Source organism: Crocodylus siamensis, chromosome 6, assembly GCF_052110815.1.
Source record: "Crocodylus siamensis isolate JL-2025a chromosome 6, ASM5211081v1, whole genome shotgun sequence".
Lineage (NCBI taxonomy): Eukaryota > Metazoa > Chordata > Crocodylia > Crocodylidae > Crocodylus > Crocodylus siamensis.
In genome coordinates this window covers 43,879,509-43,896,821 of record NC_143400.1, presented here as the reverse complement: position 1 = coordinate 43,896,821, position 17,313 = coordinate 43,879,509, and the positions used below count along the sequence as shown (strand labels likewise).

The window sequence follows — 17,313 nt, the reverse complement described above, 5'->3', positions numbered from 1 at the left end:
TGGGTGGAGCGATGCTGGATTGGATAGTGGTAAATGATTGACGGCTCAGAGAAGGGCTCCGCCCCCGCAGTGGACAACAGCCAGGAAATGACCAACCGGATCGAGGCGGGCTTTGATGATCTTCTTTCTCTGATTAGCTAAAATGACTTGATGTCCACAGGGGTGGGGCGGGCTTTGCGAGCATTTTAGCTCGCTGATTGGATAGGGGCTGGGGGGGGGGGGGGCTGCTAACTCTGATTGGACAGTGGGAAATAGTTGGCGTTGATTGGCTGGGACAAGAGCCAACACCCACATGGCCCGTAGCCGCTGCCTCTCCCCCAGCTTGGGGCAGGGGTCCTCATAGGGGTGACAACCAAGACCCAAGCCTGGGCATGTGGGAGATAGGTACCCCCTTCCCACCCATTGCTCCGCTGCTGGTGGTTGGGGAGGAGGCGAGCAAGTAGGCAGGCACGGGGGTTGGGGGGGAATGGGCAGGGGTCAGGACATGGTCCCCCCTCCTTCTGTGGCCCCAAGGAGCAGGGAGACTGCTGCGCTTCAAGTCCTTTAATGCCAGGCTAGCCAGCACGCACCGTGGGTTAGTCTTTACTCATAAGAAAATACTATTTCCTTATAAAACCCTAAATTGACCCTCTCCGCACCACCCTGCCAGGCTCCAGCCCCCTCGTTTCTGCCTCTGCCCCCAGCCTGCCTTCCCTGGGCACTAGCCAGGCCTCCAGCTGCACCCTCATGCCAGAAACCGAAGGCTGAGTCTTCACGTTGAGTTGTGGTAAAGTTGTCATGAGGCTGTGGTTACGTGAAGGGATGAGGCCGCCTTGGCAAAGTGGCTGAGGAGTCAAGGGGCAAATAGCTGGCGTGTGGTTGGATTGGATGCTGTAGATTGGAAGCTGGTCAAGGCTTTTTTGCCAGGTCCCAGTTCAGTCTCATACAGGTCATGTCTGTTGTAAGGCATTAGTGTAACTACAAGAATAGCAACAGGCAGAGAGAGAGGCATAAGGAATGGATAAAGATGGGTCTTGAGGGACAGGAGAGCACCCAACGGGGCCTTTGGTCACTCATGACTGGGAATGAACCTCAGAAAGAGCTTGGAGTTCGGAGGATGGGAGTTTGGTCACAGTTATGCCCTGATACGCATAGCGAGGAACCGAGTTTCTGCTTGGAAGATGGATTTGGGTGGTGGGAAGCATCAGCCTTAGTGGTGGCAGCATTAGGGTATGGTGGAAGGTCAGTCTGAAGGGGTAGCAACTTCCATGGCCAAGACCCGTGGCAATTCTTCTGCAGTGGAACATGGATAAGTAGTACAAATTAGCATTAGGAGAAAAAGCCAAGGCCAGCTGGTTTGACACATCTAGACCACAGGCAGATGCCAAGTGCCCAGAAAACCTGGCAGCTGCAAGTCTTGCTGGCCCTGACAGCCTCATGCGTGAGGAAAATGAAAACCTGACTGGAAGGAAGAGCCAACTCCAGAAAGATAAAATCTGCCAGGATAAAGGAGACAAGGTAATTAAAGGAGCAGCTGGGGCAGCTTCATGCACACACCAAGTGACAAGACAGCAGAGTCCTGGATGAGGAAGTGTGGGAAGAAAATGGCCAACCTGTCAGTAATGGGCAAGATGGCCAACTTGTCCAAGGTAAGATGGTGGAACTAGGGGAGAAAGGACAAAATGGCTGACCCACAGGCAGGCAGGAGGGCAACAAAATACCTGCCCTGCAGGTAAGAAAATGAAGTCTCTGAATTTGGGCCATGGGAAAGAATGAGACCAACTCATATCAAGGAAACCAGATGGCCAGTGGCTTGGTCAGGGGAAGGTGGCCAACCCCTGTCAAAGAGACGAGAAGGCTGATGTTTGTCAAGGGAGCAAGATGGCAGAACTGGGTCCAGGGCACACAATGGCTACCCTGCAGACAAGTGGGAGGGCAACAAAATGGCTACCCTGTAAGCAACAGAATTAGGTCAGTAGACAATGGTTAAGACAGCTGACACTTAGTCGAGGAAACATGCTGGCTAGTCACTTCAAAGAGACAAGATGACAGAACTAGCAGCAAGGGTGCAATATGGCTGATGGGAAAGCTGAAGAACAAAATAGCTGCCCAGTAGGCAAGGGAATGAGGTCAGTAGACTATGGTCAAGGGAAGAAGATGGCTGACCCACATCCAAAGAGACAAGGCAGCTGACCCTTGGTCAGGGGAACAGGATGGCCTTCCCCCAGGTAGTGGATGGGCTGGGATAAGCCAAGGACAGTGGTAAAGTCATGTAAACAGTCAGTTTCCATTTCTCTGGTCCTCATATCTTCTTCACGCGGCTCTCCAGCCCCTCCAGCTCCCGCATCACCTCGCGGGGCAGGTCCTCATTGACCTGCTCTGTGAGGTACTTGCGTATGTCCCGCACCTCCTGCTCCCAGAATTCCTTGGGCAGGTGGAAGAGCTCCTGGTAGTCCACATTGGCCAATCCCTGGAGATTGAGGGCCCCCTCGCGGGGGACATAACCAATGGGTGTCTCCTGGGCACTGTCCTCCCCATCCACACGCCGACAGATCCAGTCCAGCACGCGGCAGTTCTCGCCGAAGCCAGGCCAAAGGAAATTGCCATCAGGGCCCTTGCGGAACCAGTTGACGTGGAAGATCTTGGGCAGGCGGACGCCGCTCCGCGCCCCCACGGCTAGCCAGTGTTCCAGGTACCGCCCAAAATTGTACCCGAAGAAAGGACGCATGGCGAAGGGGTCGTGCATGATCACCTTGCCTGGTGTGGGAGAGAATGGCAGTGCCATCAGGGAGGGTACTGTGGCTAATCTGGGACATGGGCATGAAGGGAACCCAAGTGCCTGGGAGTGGGTGGGAGGGAGTGAAGGGGCAATTTAGCATGGCAGAAGGTCAGGAAGTAATGGTATATAAAGCCAACCTGGTGCAAAGGACTGTGGGTAACTGACTACAGCAGGAGACTGTAGGTAATGTGGCTCTGCAGAAAGCAAATGCAAAGGACTGTGGCTATGACAGGGCCACCCTGCAGAAAGCTGTGGATAATCTGGCCCCAAAGGATTGTGGGTATTTGGTTATGAGAGGGATGCCCTGCAGGGGATTGTGGGTAACCTGGTCTCAGTTGAAAAAACTGCAGACAACTGACTACAGCAAGGGATTGTGGGTAATTTTACTCCACCAGACCCCAGCACAGAGGTATGTGGGTATTTGGAGATATTGGCATCCTGGAAGGTGGGCACTGAGAGGACCCAGGCATCTGAGCAGCCATACCTTTGTGCTCGGCTGCAGCGGTGGACTCGGAACGCATGGCACTGCCCACGAAGACACCGTGCTGCCAGTTGAAGGCCTCATATACCAGCGGCACCCCTGTAAGGGAGGAGAGATGGTGCCATCAGCCCCGTGCCAGCCTGGGGACCCTGGTGTCCAGGCAGAGTGGCGGGTGGGTGGTGTGTGGCCTTACCTTGGGGTCTCCGGCCACCGAAGATTATGGCATCAATGGGGACACCCTCAGGGGATTCCCAGGCTGGGTCCATGATGGGGCACTGGCGGGCAGGGGCACAGAACCGCGAGTTGGGGTGGGCGCATGGCTCCTTGGCATCTGGGGGGACAGAGACAGGGGGGCATAATGGGGTACGGCAGCACCATGGGGTGGAGGTAGAGATGCTAGGGGGCTGGACAGGGCAGGGGTGACAGGGTTCAGCAGGGGGCAGGGAGAAAGGATTTTGGGTTATGGGGAAAGGGTCTAAACTGGGGAAGCAGGGGTCCCATATCATGGTTCCAGGGCTGGTCCTGCTAGTGGTACATGGGAGTGGCCAAGGGAGGGTCTATACCAGGACCTGGTATAGACCCTATCAGTCACAGATGTTGGTGTTGAGGGGGGGGCTGTACTGGGAGAGGTGCGGGGAGGGCAGTGGTCTGTACAGGGGCTCCAGGGTTGATCCTTCATGGGGTGTTGGGGGGGAGCTTGTACCAGGGCTGCAGGGCTGGTCCTGCCAGTCATAGATGGGGGCATGGGGGGCAGCACTGGGGGAGGACAGGGGTCTGTATTGGGGATCTGGGGCCACTCATGGATGTGGGCTCGGTGATGCCAGTTGTAGATGAGGGTGCTCGGGGGCTGTACTGAGGGGGCAGGGCCAGCCCTGCCAGTGGTAGCCAGGGGGGCTGTACTGAGGGGGCAGGCCAGGGGGGTGTGTACCGGGGCTACAGGGCTGGCACTGTCCATTACAAATGGGGGTGTGAGGGGCTGTATCGGGGGTGGCAGGGCGGGAGGTGCATACCAGGGTTCCAGGGCCGGCCCTGCCAGTCATAGATGGGTGTGCGTGGGGGCAGGTGCTGGTCGATGCCCTCCCAGTAGACGCCACCCTCGCCAGTGAGCCCCACGTTGGTGAAGAGCGTGTTGCGTTGCACTGTGTGCATGGCGTTGGGGTTGGTACGCATCGATGTGCCAGGTGCCACTCCAAAGAACCCACTTTCAGGGTTGATGGCCCGCAGACGTCCTGGGGAGGCAACGAGGGGGGTGATGTCAGCTACCCACAATCCTTTGCACAGGAGCCAAATCTCCAACATCTACATGTAATCCTTTGTGCCAGGCTCTGGAGACACCAAGCTACCCACAATCCTTTGCATGATTACTTACCCACGTCTGCTTCTGGGCTCCTGCAATCCATCCATCCAATCCCTGCCCCCCCACCCCCTGCCCTCCGCCTCACCCTCATGGTCAAACTTCATCCAGGCAATATCGTCGCCCACACACTCAGCGCGCCAGCCGGGCAGTGATGGTGTCATCATGGCCAGGTTTGTCTTTCCGCAGGCACTGGGGAATGCAGCTGCCACGTATTTCTTCTGCCCCTCAGGGCTGGTGAGGCCCAGAATCTGGGAGGGACCAGGGGGTCAGGGGACCACAATGCCTTGCAACTGAGTCCTGCCTTCCTGTTCACCCACAATCCTCTATGCCATGCCCTTGGCAAAGGGGCGGGGGCTAGGGGGAAGTTCCCTACAATCCCCTGTGCCACCCAATTACCCACAATCCTTTGCCATCCAATCTACCCACAATCCTGTCCTACGCCCTGGGTAGGGGGGAGGTTGCCCACAATCCTCTGTGCCACCCTTGATTACTCCCATCCTTTGCAGCAAACCCTATGGCAGGGAGTTGCCCAAAATCCTCAGGTCTCCCGTCTGCCCACAATCCTCTGCACCACTGCCAAAGTTACCCACCATCCTCTCTACCATACCACGTTTCCCCATGATCCTTTGCAGTGTGCCCTGGGGCAGCTAGTTACCCACAATCCTTAGCGCAGGAGCCAGACAGCTGTCTCCTGTCTGCACACAATCCTCTCTATCACACCACATGACCCACAATCCTTTGCAGGACACCCTGTGGCATCCCCAGTGCCAATGGCTGGGGGGTGGGGACGGGACACGACACTCTCCTGACCCCCCTGCCCTCCAACATGCGTCATCCCCAGCCAGATTTCAACAGGGCTGAGTCATTCATTAACCAATTAATATTTACTCATTAAATATGCCCTGGGGAAGGGTAAACAGACAGGGTGCCCTTTGGACATCTGCCTGTGACAACTACCCAAGAGCCAGGGAGAGAACCCAGATGTCCGGTGCCTGCCCATCCAACCCATCAGGCACTGCTCCCTCCCAAAGCTGGAGTAGAACCCAGGCGTCCAGGCTTGACCCCCCACTGCTCTGCCCCACAAGGCTCCACTGCCCTCCCAGAGCAAGGATAGGCCCCGTAATCCTTTGCAGCAGTCTAACCCTAACACATCTACCCACAACCCTCAGGAGCAGCTGCATGCCACTCCCCACAATCCTTTGCAGCAGAGCATATCCCAAACGCGCCTCCTCACAATCCCTAAGTCTAACCCAGCACACTTACCCACAATCCTTTGCAGCCATCCTACCCACCCCCATGGCAAGACAGAGCCCCGGCCTCCCTCCTTCCCAGCAGCTCCCCACATGGGTTGCCATGCTGCCCAGATGCCTGGGTCCTGGGTTACCAGCATGTGCTCAGCCAGCCAGCCCTCGTCACGGGCGATGCGTGAGGCAATGCGCAGGGCAAAGCACTTCTTGCCCAGCAGGGAGTTGCCACCGTAGCCACTGCCGAAGGAAACGATCTCCCGCCGGTCAGGCACATGTGCAATCAGTGTCTTGGCTGGGTTGCAGGGCCAGTTGTTCACCAGCTCCTCTGTGGGGCACAGTGCCAGGGAGGGGGATCAGGGGGGCAGGTGGAGATAGGGGGTGGGTGGAAGGATGAAGGGGCTGAATGGTGGAGGGATAGATGGGGGCTACAGGGATGGATGGGGAGGAGCTATGGGGAAGGATGGGTGGAGGGGGGCTACAGGGATGGGTGGATGGAGGGATGGGTTGAATGGTGGAGGGATGGATGGAGGGACGGATGCATGGATGCAAAGAGCTATGGAGAAGGAAGGAAGGAAAGGGGCTATGGGGACGGATGGGTGGAGAGGGCAGGAAGGAAGAAAAGAAGGAAGAGGAGAGGGGCTATGGGCAAGGATGGATGGACAGAGGGGCTACAGGGATGGAGGAACCACCCAGGGTGGATGGAGGAGTGTGTGGGACTTCATGGAAGTATGGGTAAGAGGTGCCCCCCCCAAACTCACCTTGCAGGGGCAGTGGCTGTCCTACGGAGTGTAGGCACTGCACAAACTCCCCATCACCAAGGGCGCGCAGGGCGGGGGCACCCATTCGGGTCATGATGCGCATGCTAGCCACCACGTAGGGTGAGTCCGTCAGCTGCACGCCCGTCTTGGACAGCGGCGAGCCCAGTGGACCCATGCTGTATGGGATCACGTACATGGTGCGGCCTGTGAGAGACACAGCATGTGGGCACCGGCACCCGCTGGGGGGATGGAGGGAGGGATGATGGATGGGTGGGGCATCTGGAGATGGTTGGTGGGATGTATGATAGGTAAATGAAAACATGGACAGAAACCTGACAGGTAGGTGGAGGAATTGATACATGAATAGATGTATGCAGGGATAATAGGTGGACATATGGATGGACTGGTAAGTGGACATATGGATGGAGGGATGGATGCATGAGGCATCTGGAAATGGCTGGCTGGCTGGAGCGTGTGGGGATCAGTGGATTGACAGATGAAAGAAAGGCCTTGTGCCCTTTCAGTCCAGGTGCCCGCAGGGGCAGGGCCCAGCGGTGCACAGTACCTCTCATGCAGCCGGGGAAGCGGTTGTCCACGGCAGCCTGGAAGTCAGTAGGGCTCATCCAGTTGCCGAGCTGCCCGGTGGCACCGGCAGCTGGGATGGGCACCGTGTCCCGCTGCTGCTCTGTCACGATCACCGTCTTGCTCTCCACCCGTGCCACATCCTTGGGGTCAGTCCGTGCCAACCAGCTGGGTCAGAGAGGGACTCAGGTGTCTGGGACAGTTCCCAATCCCATATGGGGCTGGGGATTGGACTCAGGTGTCCGGGATGGCACAGGGGGAAGGGAGCTTGGGGAATGGACCCAGGCATCCACAAGATATCCACCCCCCGCCCCACAGGGGACAAGAAATTGGGCCCAGGTGTCCAGGACAGACCCCTAGAAGACCCCACCTATTTCCATGGGTAACTTGGTTGGGGGGAGAAAGAGGAAATCATAGCCCTGTTGCAAAGGATTGTGGGTGGCTGGCTGCAGCCAGGACATCCTGCAAGGCCTTGTAGGTATATTGTCTGCTGGATGATGCAAAGGATTGTGGGTAGTTGGCTGTGGTAAGCCCTGCAGGGTATTTTGGGTAACTGGGCCCCACACAGTATTATAGGCAATAAGGGCAGAGGGTAATTCAGGGTGCCCTGATGCAGATGCAAAGGACTGTGGGTAATCAGCAAAGCCACCCTGCAGGGGATTATGGGTAATGTAGCCCCACCAAGCAAGGGACCATGGGTAGCTCAGTCTCATGGGATCCAGACACAAACAACAGGGGTTAATTGGCTGTAGCATGTCTGCCAAACACAGGGCTGTGGGTAATTTGGCTCCAAACACAGGGTTGTGGGTAGGTGCGTTAGGGTTATACTCCAACAGAAAGCACTGTGGGTAACTTGGTGTCACTAGCTGCAGCAGAGCATTATGGGCATTACAGAGATTGTGGGTAATAGACTGCATCAGGGCATCGTGGGTAACAGCTGCAGAATCCTGATGAAAAGGACTGGGAATAACTAGCCCTGGCAGGACCATGCTACAGGGGGTTGTGGGTAACTGTCAAGAACATGGCTGCCTTGCAGGGCATTATGGATAATCGCTGGTACCAGGACTGCCTTGCAGGGCATTGTGGGTAACTTAGGACCACAGGATCCTGGCACAAAGGGCTATGGGTAACATGGCATGGCAGAGCCACACTACAGGGCATTGTAGGTTATTGTCGTTAGCCAGGCTGCCTGGCAGGGTGTTGGAAAGAAGGCTGCTGCAGAAGACAATGGGTAACATGCCATGGCAGGTGTGCACTGAAGGGTTTGGGGGAGTAATTGCTGGTACCAGGGCTGTGCTGCAGTGAATTGTGGGCAACTTGAACTGACAGAATCCCAACACAAAAAACTATGGGTAACAGTCACAAGTAGTAAGGCTGCCCTGCATGGCATTGTGGGTAACTGGGGCCTGCAGGACAGGCTAGTACTAGGAGGGAGGGACAGCAGGGAGCCCCGGTGTCTAGGCAGCAGCACTCACCAGTTCTCATACTTGGCGAGGCGCTGGAGGACGCCCTCAGCCTCCAACAGGGCCAGCACAGCACCACTCTCAGCCTGCGACCCATCACACAGGTGCACGGCAGCTGGTTGGCACAGCTGGGCACCCTGCTCCACAAAGGCTCGCACCCGCGCTGGCGCTGCCTCCAGGTCCCCGTGCACCACACGCAGGGCCGTGTGCGTGCTCCGTGCCCATGCCACCCGGCAGCCTTGCAGCCAGCGCATGCCCTGCCTGTGGAAGGGGGACTGTGAGCGTGCAGCATGGGAGCACAAGTGTGCAAGCTCACCAGGGGCACCTGGGCATGGGCACACATGTGACAAGTCATGAGCCCAAAAGAGGACAAACTGTTACCACTGGCTAGGTGGGCACACTCAGTGTTGTGCCCCGTTGTTATATGCTGCCCCACTCCACCCCACCCCAGCACTAGCTGGACCCCTCCCTCAACATCCGGCTGGAGGGGGAGGGGGTGCCACATCCCAGCCCCTGATTGGCTGCTGAGTGCAGGCAGAGGAGAGGCAGGGAGGCCTGGCCCAGCACCAACTGGGCGAGCAAAGTCCAGGGGCCCACGTCTGGCCAGACTCTGGTCCCCTCCTCCCCCACCAGCCTCCCCCACGGATTGCTGGGAACTTGGGGTGGGGGGGGAGGCCACTGGCCCTGACCCCAAGCCTGATTTCCCAACCGACCCAGGACTGGCCACTTCCAGCGTCTCCTGCCTGTGCCAGGCAGATGGAGCTGGTACTGGGGAGGGGCGTGGCAGCCACACAGAAAAGGCCAGACACCCAGAGGCCTGCGGACTGGTAGTGATGGGCACTGGGAGGGCCCCATCCAGGCAGGGGCACAAGCTGGACCCTGCTTAGCGAACAAAGCACAACAGAGGTGAGGGAGGGCAGAGCCTGTGACGTGGAAAGACCACGAGGAAGTGCAATCCATAAGCACGAGACACTGACACCCACCCAGGCCTGCTACTGCCCCTTACTCCCGACCCGCAGCCCCCTGCTCCCCCCCCATTGGTGCCGCTCACTCCCGACCCGCAGCCCCCTGCTCCCCCACACTGGTACCCCTCACTCCCAACCTGCAGCCCCCTGCTCCCCCCCATTGGTGCCTTGCACTCCCGACCTACAGCCCCCTGCTCCCCCCCATTGGTGCCTTGCACTCCCGACCTGCAGCCCCTGCTCCCCCCCGCATTGGTGCCCCGCACTCCCGACCTGCAGCCCCTGCTCCCCCCCGCATTAGTGCCCCGCACTCCCGACCTGCAGCCCCCTGCTCCACCCCCCATTGGTGCCCCGCACTTCCACCCCGGCCCGCCGCACCTTGGTACCCCTCCCGCCCAGCGCTCACCCCAGCAGGCGGGTGCCCGGCGGCGCCATAGCCCCGGAGTCCCGTGTCGGCGGGAGAAACCCAGGCGTCCGCGGCAAGCGGGTTAAAAGGGGCGGGGGGCGGGGACGGTTTAAACCCTGAGGCGGGGCGGCGGGAGCCGCCTCGCCCTGACTGGCCCGTCTCGGGGGTCCGGCTCCGCCCCTGCCTGATGTAACCTCGTCGTGCTCTTGCCCGGGCGGGCCGGGGCGGGGCTAAGACTACCTCACCCCTCCGGCGAATCCCCGCCTCCTTCCACTTGGCCCCGCCCCTCTCTTCTAGCCCTGCTCTCCCAGGCCCTTCCCTCCCTGGCCACACCCCTCCCACTCAAGCCCCCGCCTCTATCCTGTAGCCCCGCCCCTCTCCCCTCTGAGTCCCGCCCCCACGCGTGGCCACACCCTCTCCTCACGCTGGGACCAGATCTCAGCCCCGCCTCCTGGCCCTGGTCCTGGTCCTGGCCCGCCCGCTGGGTCGCATGTGGGGGTGCCCTGAGAACTTAGGCTCGCAGCCCCACGTCCCCCCCCCCCCCCCCCACAAGGCAGGTTTGCCCAGGAAGGAACCCAAGGTCCGAGGGGCTTCACTGGGGCTGGGGGGCCGTGAACATGCCAAGTACATGCAGGAAGCGGGAGCTCCCAGCCTGCGCCTGCATGGCAGAGCCACAATTATGCCAGGGTAGAGGGCAGAGATGGGCAGCGTTGGGGTCACAGGCACCCAGGAGCCGTGGGCACGGGGCAGCACCCTGGGGCTCCCTGGGCTGGGCTGCACATGCGACCAGCCAGCACCATGGAGGAGATGTGGAGCAGGCCAAGACCACAGCAGGGCCAGGGGGCAACAGCACACAGAGGCCGTGAGGGTGCAGAGGGGCTGCAAATTGGGCATGAGGGGCACCAGCAGGCCCATGGTGGCCCCAATCCTGGGGCCATGACTCTGTGCTACAAACACACTGGGAACACAGGAGAGGCTATGGCCAGGGCAGGAGCACCACAGATGCTGCTGACACGGGCCTGCAGCGAACCACGCATCATCTGGATACCCTCCGGCCCTGTGCACATGTGCCAGGCCTGGCAGTGCCAACAGCAGAAGGGCCAAATATTGGGAATGAGCTGGAGATATAGCCAAGGAGAAGAAGCCAACATGGCTCCGGCACGGCTCTGGGGCATGTGGGGGGAGGGACGGGCAGGCTGGGGCTGACACGTGCATGGGGCCATACGACACATGGTCCCCTGTGGGCCAGCCCAATAGACCATAACCAGGCTTGTTGTGAGCTGATTAATTATAATCCACCACCCCCGGCTCAGCCACTTGGGCCTGGCCCCCACCCAGTGAGGCAGGGAGGGGACCCATCCCTCACAGTGCTGGGAAGGCCTGGGGCCCGGATGCCTGGGTTCAGTGCCTGAGCACACACCCAGATCCAAAGGTCCCAGACTGGACTCTGCTGGGGGGGGGGTCACAGGGCTGGGGACCCAAGTGTTGGGGCCCCCAGCCTCTCCCTGCTGTTCCCCCAGACCCCATCGCCCTCCCAGAGCCACAAGGAACCCAGCTAATTTTAACCCTTCATGCCCAGGCTGCTGGGGTGTGTGTATGGGGTCTCCCTGTTTGGTCCCCAACCCCATCCCCTGCCCCCCCCTCAGGTGCCTAATCCCCTTGGGGGCCTGGGGGCGGGGGGAAGGAAAGCGGCTTAGGGAGATGAGAGGCCTGGAAGGTGTCACTGCCAGGGATTAGTCCAGGGCACACTGGGGTCAGCTGGGGCTGTGGGTCGGGAGTGAGGGGCACCAGCAGGGCTGGAGGGGGTAGGGGCTGTTGGTTGGGAGTGAAGGGCAAAGGCAGGGCTGGGGGGCAGGGGCTGCAACTTGGAAGCGAGAGGCACCAGCAGAGCCCTGTGTCAACCCTAATCCCAGGACAATGGCTCCAGCCATTGTCCCTAATAGTGGCTGACAGACCATGCTCAGCCCCATTGAGGGTGGCCTCAACACCCGCCAGGGGCCCCTGACTGCCCTGCCCCCCCAGCCCTGCGGTGCCCCTCACTCCCGGCCTGGAGCCCCCAAGTCCCTGTTGGAGTGGGAGGGGTGCGAGGGGGCAAGGCCAGGGCATGGGAGGCCTGGTGGCAGGGGCGTCCCCCCCGCATTCAAGAGCTAATTGGATTCTTGCCTAATCAGGACAGAAGCCCCGCCTCCCAGTTCTCCCAGTCAGTAAATAACTGGGGGTCCCTTCCTCCCCGCCCCTGATATGCTAATGAGACTCACCATCCCCATTGGCCAGCAGGCAAATGAGCTCAGCAGCTCTGGCCCTTTAAAAAGGACCCAGTGGCCCAGGCTGGGCTCTCGGTGCAGCGCCTCACAGGGCGGTGGCGAAGGCACCCCCTGGTGGCCCAAGGGGGCAGCGCAGCGCCACGCACACAGGTAGGGTGGGCAGGTCGGGAGTGAGGGGCACCATATATGGACTGGTCCATATAGAGCCGGGGGGGATACAAATAGCAGTAGGAGGACTTGAATGATTGCCTCCCCCTGCCCTGAGACCCTATGGTCATCCTGGGCTCTCCATGCTTTCTATAGGTACAGTCCATATGGAGACCTGGTCCATATAGACGCCTGGCCCCATCCCTGATAGAGGCCTGTTGAACTCTCCAGGTTCCCTCTGACACATCCCAGTTTTTGTGGAGGGGATAATATGCCCCCGGGTCCATATACAGCCCTGGTCCATATCTCTGCCATGGCCCCTATAGATATACTTAGCCTCTAAGGGACATTGCTGCTAGTGGGTTACAGGCTGTGTGATGCTAAAGAGCTGTTTTGTATTCAGCCCTGGTCCATAAGTTGCTTTCTATCCACAGGGGATGAATAAAAAACAGCCCTGATCCCTATAGGGTTCTGGTCCATATATTGCCTTCTACCGATAAAGGATGGATGCACAAGGGATCTCGGGATGGACATCACTGTGGGTTGCTGAGGCAAGGGATCTGGTACCTATAAACATTTCAGATCCTCACCAGGGCCTTATACAAGCCCAGCCTGTATCACCAGCCTCCCCAGCCAGTCCATACAGTCCCTGCATGTTCTGGGGGGCTTCTCTATAGGGAGCCACAGGGTGGATGTGGGTGGGGACATCTGTAGGGGTTCATGGGCAGTCCCTATAGCAAAGATGTCCAGATGCTGGCTCCGTATAGTATGTGGGGCTCTTTGGGGGCGTGGCGGGAGTCTCGTATGGACCAGAGGGGTATAGGGACTGAGGAAGCTGCATTTGGGCTTTACTGCAAACCAGGGAATGCAAGTGGTCTCTCTAGAAAGCTGGTCCATATTGCCAGTCCATATACCTGGCCCTCATATAGAAGCCAGCCCATATACCTCCCTTTGGCCCCATTTCAGCATAACCAGTCTCTATAGCAAAGGCCCTAGCAACTATGAAACATGTATAACCCAGCTGTGTAGAGAAAGCTGTACCATATGGCAGATTCTAAGAGCCCACCCCTGATCCATATAGCTGTTTATATAGAACCCGCTGGTCCTTCCCTCCCCCTGAAGCAATACAGGTGGGCTATAAATACCCCTGATCCCTATGGCCAGTCCATATTCAAACCCCCACCATGTCCAAATGCCTGATCTATAGAGCCCATACATAATCTATGCCTGTACAGTTGATCCATATGATCCCTAGTTCTATAGAACTGTCCCCACCAGTTAGTAAGGTCAGTCCATATAGACCTCCTGGTCAATAAAGCCACTGCAGCTGGCCCATATGAATCTGCCTTGTCCCACAGAGCTGGTCTAAATGACTGGTCCATATAAACTCAATATAGTCCATAGCCATTCATCTGATCCCTATGAATCCTTTGTCCCATAGGGCCCCAGTCTGTATGCCGAGTCCATATAGAAGCCCAGTCTGTATGGTAGGTTTGTATAGATTCCTTGGTCCATACAGTTGGTTCGGAGAGAGCCCATATAGGCTGTATTGATAATGCTGGTCAATATGGGGCCCTGGTCTGTACAGTTGATCCATACAAGACCTCCCCAAATACCCCTGGTGCATACATGTGGTCCTTATAGACCTCCAGTCCATATTGCTTAGTCATATAAAACCCTCCCCCCAAAGACCCCCATGTCCATATAGCCAGTCCCTATAGATCCCCCAGTCCCTACAGCTGGTCTATATAAGACCCCTGATCCAAACATCTGATCCATACACAAGCCCCCCACCACCACCACTGAAGAGGGACTGGGGTACCTACTGCTGGTCTATATATAGAGCCTCTGAGCTCCCTCCTCATCTCAAGGAGCCCCAATCCATACAGATGGCTCATATGGCCCCATGTCTGTACATTTGGTCCATATGATGCCTCTCACCATCCCAGAGACATCTAGTCTGTATAGACCACTGGCCCATGCAGCTGGTCCATATGAGACCCCTCCCCAAGAGCCCTGGTCTGTACAGTTGGTCCATATAGCTTATCTATATGAGATCCACTTCCATCCCAAAGACCCCTGGTCCATACAGTTGGTCCATATAGACCCCCCAATGTATGCAGCTCATTCATATGAGACCCCCCAACTATCCGGCCATATAGATTCCTGGTGCATATTAGACCCGTCTCCATCTCAAAGACCCACCCCTCCAGTTTGTACAGCTAGTCCATATGAGACCCCACCCCCCAAGAGACCTCTGCTGGTCCATATAGACCTTGGAGCCATACAGTTGGTCCATATAAGATATCCACCCCATCCTGAATAGCCCCAGTCCATACAGCCAGTTAATTAAGCCTCCTGGCCTGTACATCCAGTCCATATATATTCCTAAAAATGATCCATATGAGATGCACCCCATCCAAAAGAATTCCAGCCCATACAGCTGGTCTATATAGACCTCCCTGGGCCATGCAGCTGGTTCATATGAGACCCCCTCCATCCCAGAGAGCACTCCTCAGTCCATACAGCCAGTCCATATAAGCGCCCTGGCTCATATAACTCACCCTTCTCTCTCTCAGGTCTCTGGCCCAGCAGCATGGCTGGGCCCCTGGGCGAGCTGCCCGCCAGCCCCCTGGCCCTCGAGTACCTCAACGACTTTGACCTGCTCAAGTTCGAGGTAAAGCGGGAGCCGGGTGGGGGTGGGGCCTCGCTGGGCTCCTCCCCCTGCAGCTCGGTGCCCCCCTCGCCCACGCTGAGCGACCCGGGGCCTGGGGGAGCCGAGCCAGGGGCCGACCCCCGAGGGGCACTGGAAGAGCTGTACTGGATGGCAGCACTGCACCAGCAGGGGGCGTCAGGCGAGGGGTCAGGGCTCAGCCCCGAGGAAGCAGTGGAGGCCCTGCTGGCTGGGGAGGCCATGTACCGGGGCTCCGGGGCCCTGCCCCACCCCCCAGCCTACGCAGGCACCCTACAGCACCCGGTGAGTGCAGGTGCGGGATCCAAGCGTCTGGGAGAGGTACACGTGCACATGCAAGGGGGGGGAAGTGTCCAGGACACACGTGCACACGCACACGTGCAAGAAGGACTCGGGTGTCCAGGGCATGCACACAGGGAGCCCAGGTATCTGGGATGTGTACACACACGTGTGCACGTGCAACACAGGTGCCCAGCATACACAGATATGGCAGAACCCAGGTGTCTGGGCCATGCGTGGAACAGGGCGTCCAAGACATGCACACAACCAAGAATCACTCCCCCCCAGGTGTTTGGGGAACAACCCCCGCAGGTCTTTGACACACACACACACACACACACACACACACACACACACACAGAAGTCCCTGGCTGAGGGGATAATATATAATCCCTTTAATTCCAGCCCAGACCTGGAGGGAAGGGTGAAGGGCAGCGGGGGGGGGGATTAGATATTAATCTCCAGCCATTTATATTATGTCACGTTGCTGGGCTGGGGGAGCAGGGGTCAGGAGTGAGGGGCACCAGCAGGACTGGGGGGGGGAGCCGCGGGTTGGGAGTGAGGGGCACTAAGAGAGCTGTGGCGGGCAGGGGACTGCAGGTCGGGAGTGAGGGGCACCGGCAGGGCTGGGGGGGGCAGGGGGCTGCAGGTCCGCCGTGGGGGGCACCGTTGTGCCCTAACGCCCCCCGCCGCAGGCTGGCGTGCCCGGGGAGCGCTTCTCGGATGCGCAGCTGGTGGCCATGTCGGTGCGGGAGCTGAACCGGCAGCTCCGCGGCGTCGGCAAAGCCGAGGCGCTGCGGCTGAAGCAGAAGCGCCGGACACTGAAGAACCGCGGCTACGCCCAGTCCTGCCGCTTCAAGCGGGCCCAGCAGCGCCACCTGCTGGAGGCGGAGAAGGCGCAGCTGGCACGGGAGCTGGAGGTGCTGCGGGCCGACGCCGCCCGCCTGGCCCGCGAGCGCGACCTCTACAAGGCCCGCTGCGAGCGGCTGCTGGCGGGCGGCCGCGCCCCCTCGCCCCCCCGCTTCCTGCTCTAAGCACGCAGGCAGCCCGGGCGTCAGCACCCTCCTGGCCGCCGCGGGGGGACAGAGCCAAGGTGTCTGCCACGTCACCCAGGCACCAGGCCTGCGTAGGGGGGTGCACCCTGTGTGCCCACGGGTGGGGGGAGACAAGGGCGCTCGGGTGCCCCCCCTCCCGTGGCCACCAGGGGCACCAGCCACAGGGCACAATGCCCTCCGTGGCCACCAGGGGGAGACAGCCACGGGTCTCGATGCCCCCTCCTCGCCCAAGGGGAGTTATGGGTGTGCGTGCGTTTGTGTGTTTGCACGCACGTGTGTCCCGTTGTAGGGTACATCTATATGTGTGTGTCTTCGAGTAATGCAATGAGAAGTGTGAAGGATCAGGGGTGTGGGTGTGCACACATGCACAGAGTTGCATGTGTAGCTGTGAGCACTTCAGGGTCTGTGCTATGATGTGTTTGTGGTAGGGGGTGTTGAGTTGTGATGGTGTGGGGCAGGTACTGGAGGATGCAGTGACTGGCATGTGTGTCCCAGTGTAGGGTACATCTATGTACATGTGTCAATGAGGAATATAATGAGAAGTGTGAAGGATGAGGGGTGTGTGTGTCTTTGAGAGTGTGTCCAGTTGTAGGGTATGTGTGCATGTGTGCGTGTCTTTCTCCATTTATCTAATGAGTGATAACAACCAGGGTGCATGTCTATCCACCTGGATGTAGGATATATTTATGTGTGTGTGTTGTATATCCTATTGATTGGAGGGGGCTTAAGCTGTGTGTGTGTCCTTCTCCCCCTGCCCCACTGAACTGGCTCCATCTCTCTCCACTCTAAGTGGGCTCCTAGCCCTTGAAAAGTTGCCCATGGGGCAGGGCAGGCCCCACCCCTAGGCAAGGATGGGGGCAGG

The 17,313-nt window shown here is 58.8% G+C and overlaps 2 protein-coding genes across 2 annotated transcripts; one reads left to right on the top strand and one right to left on the bottom strand.

Moving 5' to 3' along the window:
• Positions 1 to 528: 528 nt before the first annotated feature.
• Positions 529 to 10,117, bottom strand: PCK2 (phosphoenolpyruvate carboxykinase 2, mitochondrial). Its single transcript, XM_090055326.1, has 10 exons — positions 10,015 to 10,117; positions 8,659 to 8,907; positions 7,167 to 7,351; positions 6,602 to 6,805; positions 5,981 to 6,168; positions 4,682 to 4,844; positions 4,250 to 4,468; positions 3,433 to 3,570; positions 3,243 to 3,338; positions 529 to 2,736 (listed from the first exon to the last, which is right to left on the bottom strand). The coding sequence occupies exons 1-10, from the start codon at positions 10,041 to 10,043 to the stop codon at positions 2,282 to 2,284; spliced, it is 1,926 nt and encodes a 641-aa protein (XP_089911452.1). The 5' UTR covers positions 10,044 to 10,117; the 3' UTR covers positions 529 to 2,281.
• Positions 10,118 to 15,021: 4,904 nt separating this feature from the next.
• Positions 15,022 to 16,430, top strand: NRL (neural retina leucine zipper). The gene is made up of 2 exons (XM_090052277.1): positions 15,022 to 15,402; positions 16,092 to 16,430. The coding sequence occupies exons 1-2, from the start codon at positions 15,022 to 15,024 to the stop codon at positions 16,428 to 16,430; spliced, it is 720 nt and encodes a 239-aa protein (XP_089908403.1).
• Positions 16,431 to 17,313: the final 883 nt, after the last annotated feature.

Bases quoted from the DNA above. Each gene is read 5' to 3' on its own strand.
- PCK2 (XM_090055326.1), bottom strand. From the start codon at position 10,043: ATGGCGCCGCCGGGCACCCGCCTGCTGGG. The intron at 8,908-10,014 runs GTGAGCGCTGGG...CCCCTTCCACAG, and splicing joins CCGGGCACCCGCCTGCTGGG to GCAGGGCATGCGCTGGCTGC. The intron at 3,339-3,432 runs GTAAGGCCACAC...CCTCCCTTACAG, and splicing joins CGGTGGCCGGAGACCCCAAG to GGGTGCCGCTGGTATATGAG.
- NRL (XM_090052277.1), top strand. From the start codon at position 15,022: ATGGCTGGGCCCCTGGGCGAGCTGCCCGCCAGCCCCCTGGCCCTCGAG. The intron at 15,403-16,091 runs GTGAGTGCAGGT...CCCCCGCCGCAG, and splicing joins CAGGCACCCTACAGCACCCG to GCTGGCGTGCCCGGGGAGCG.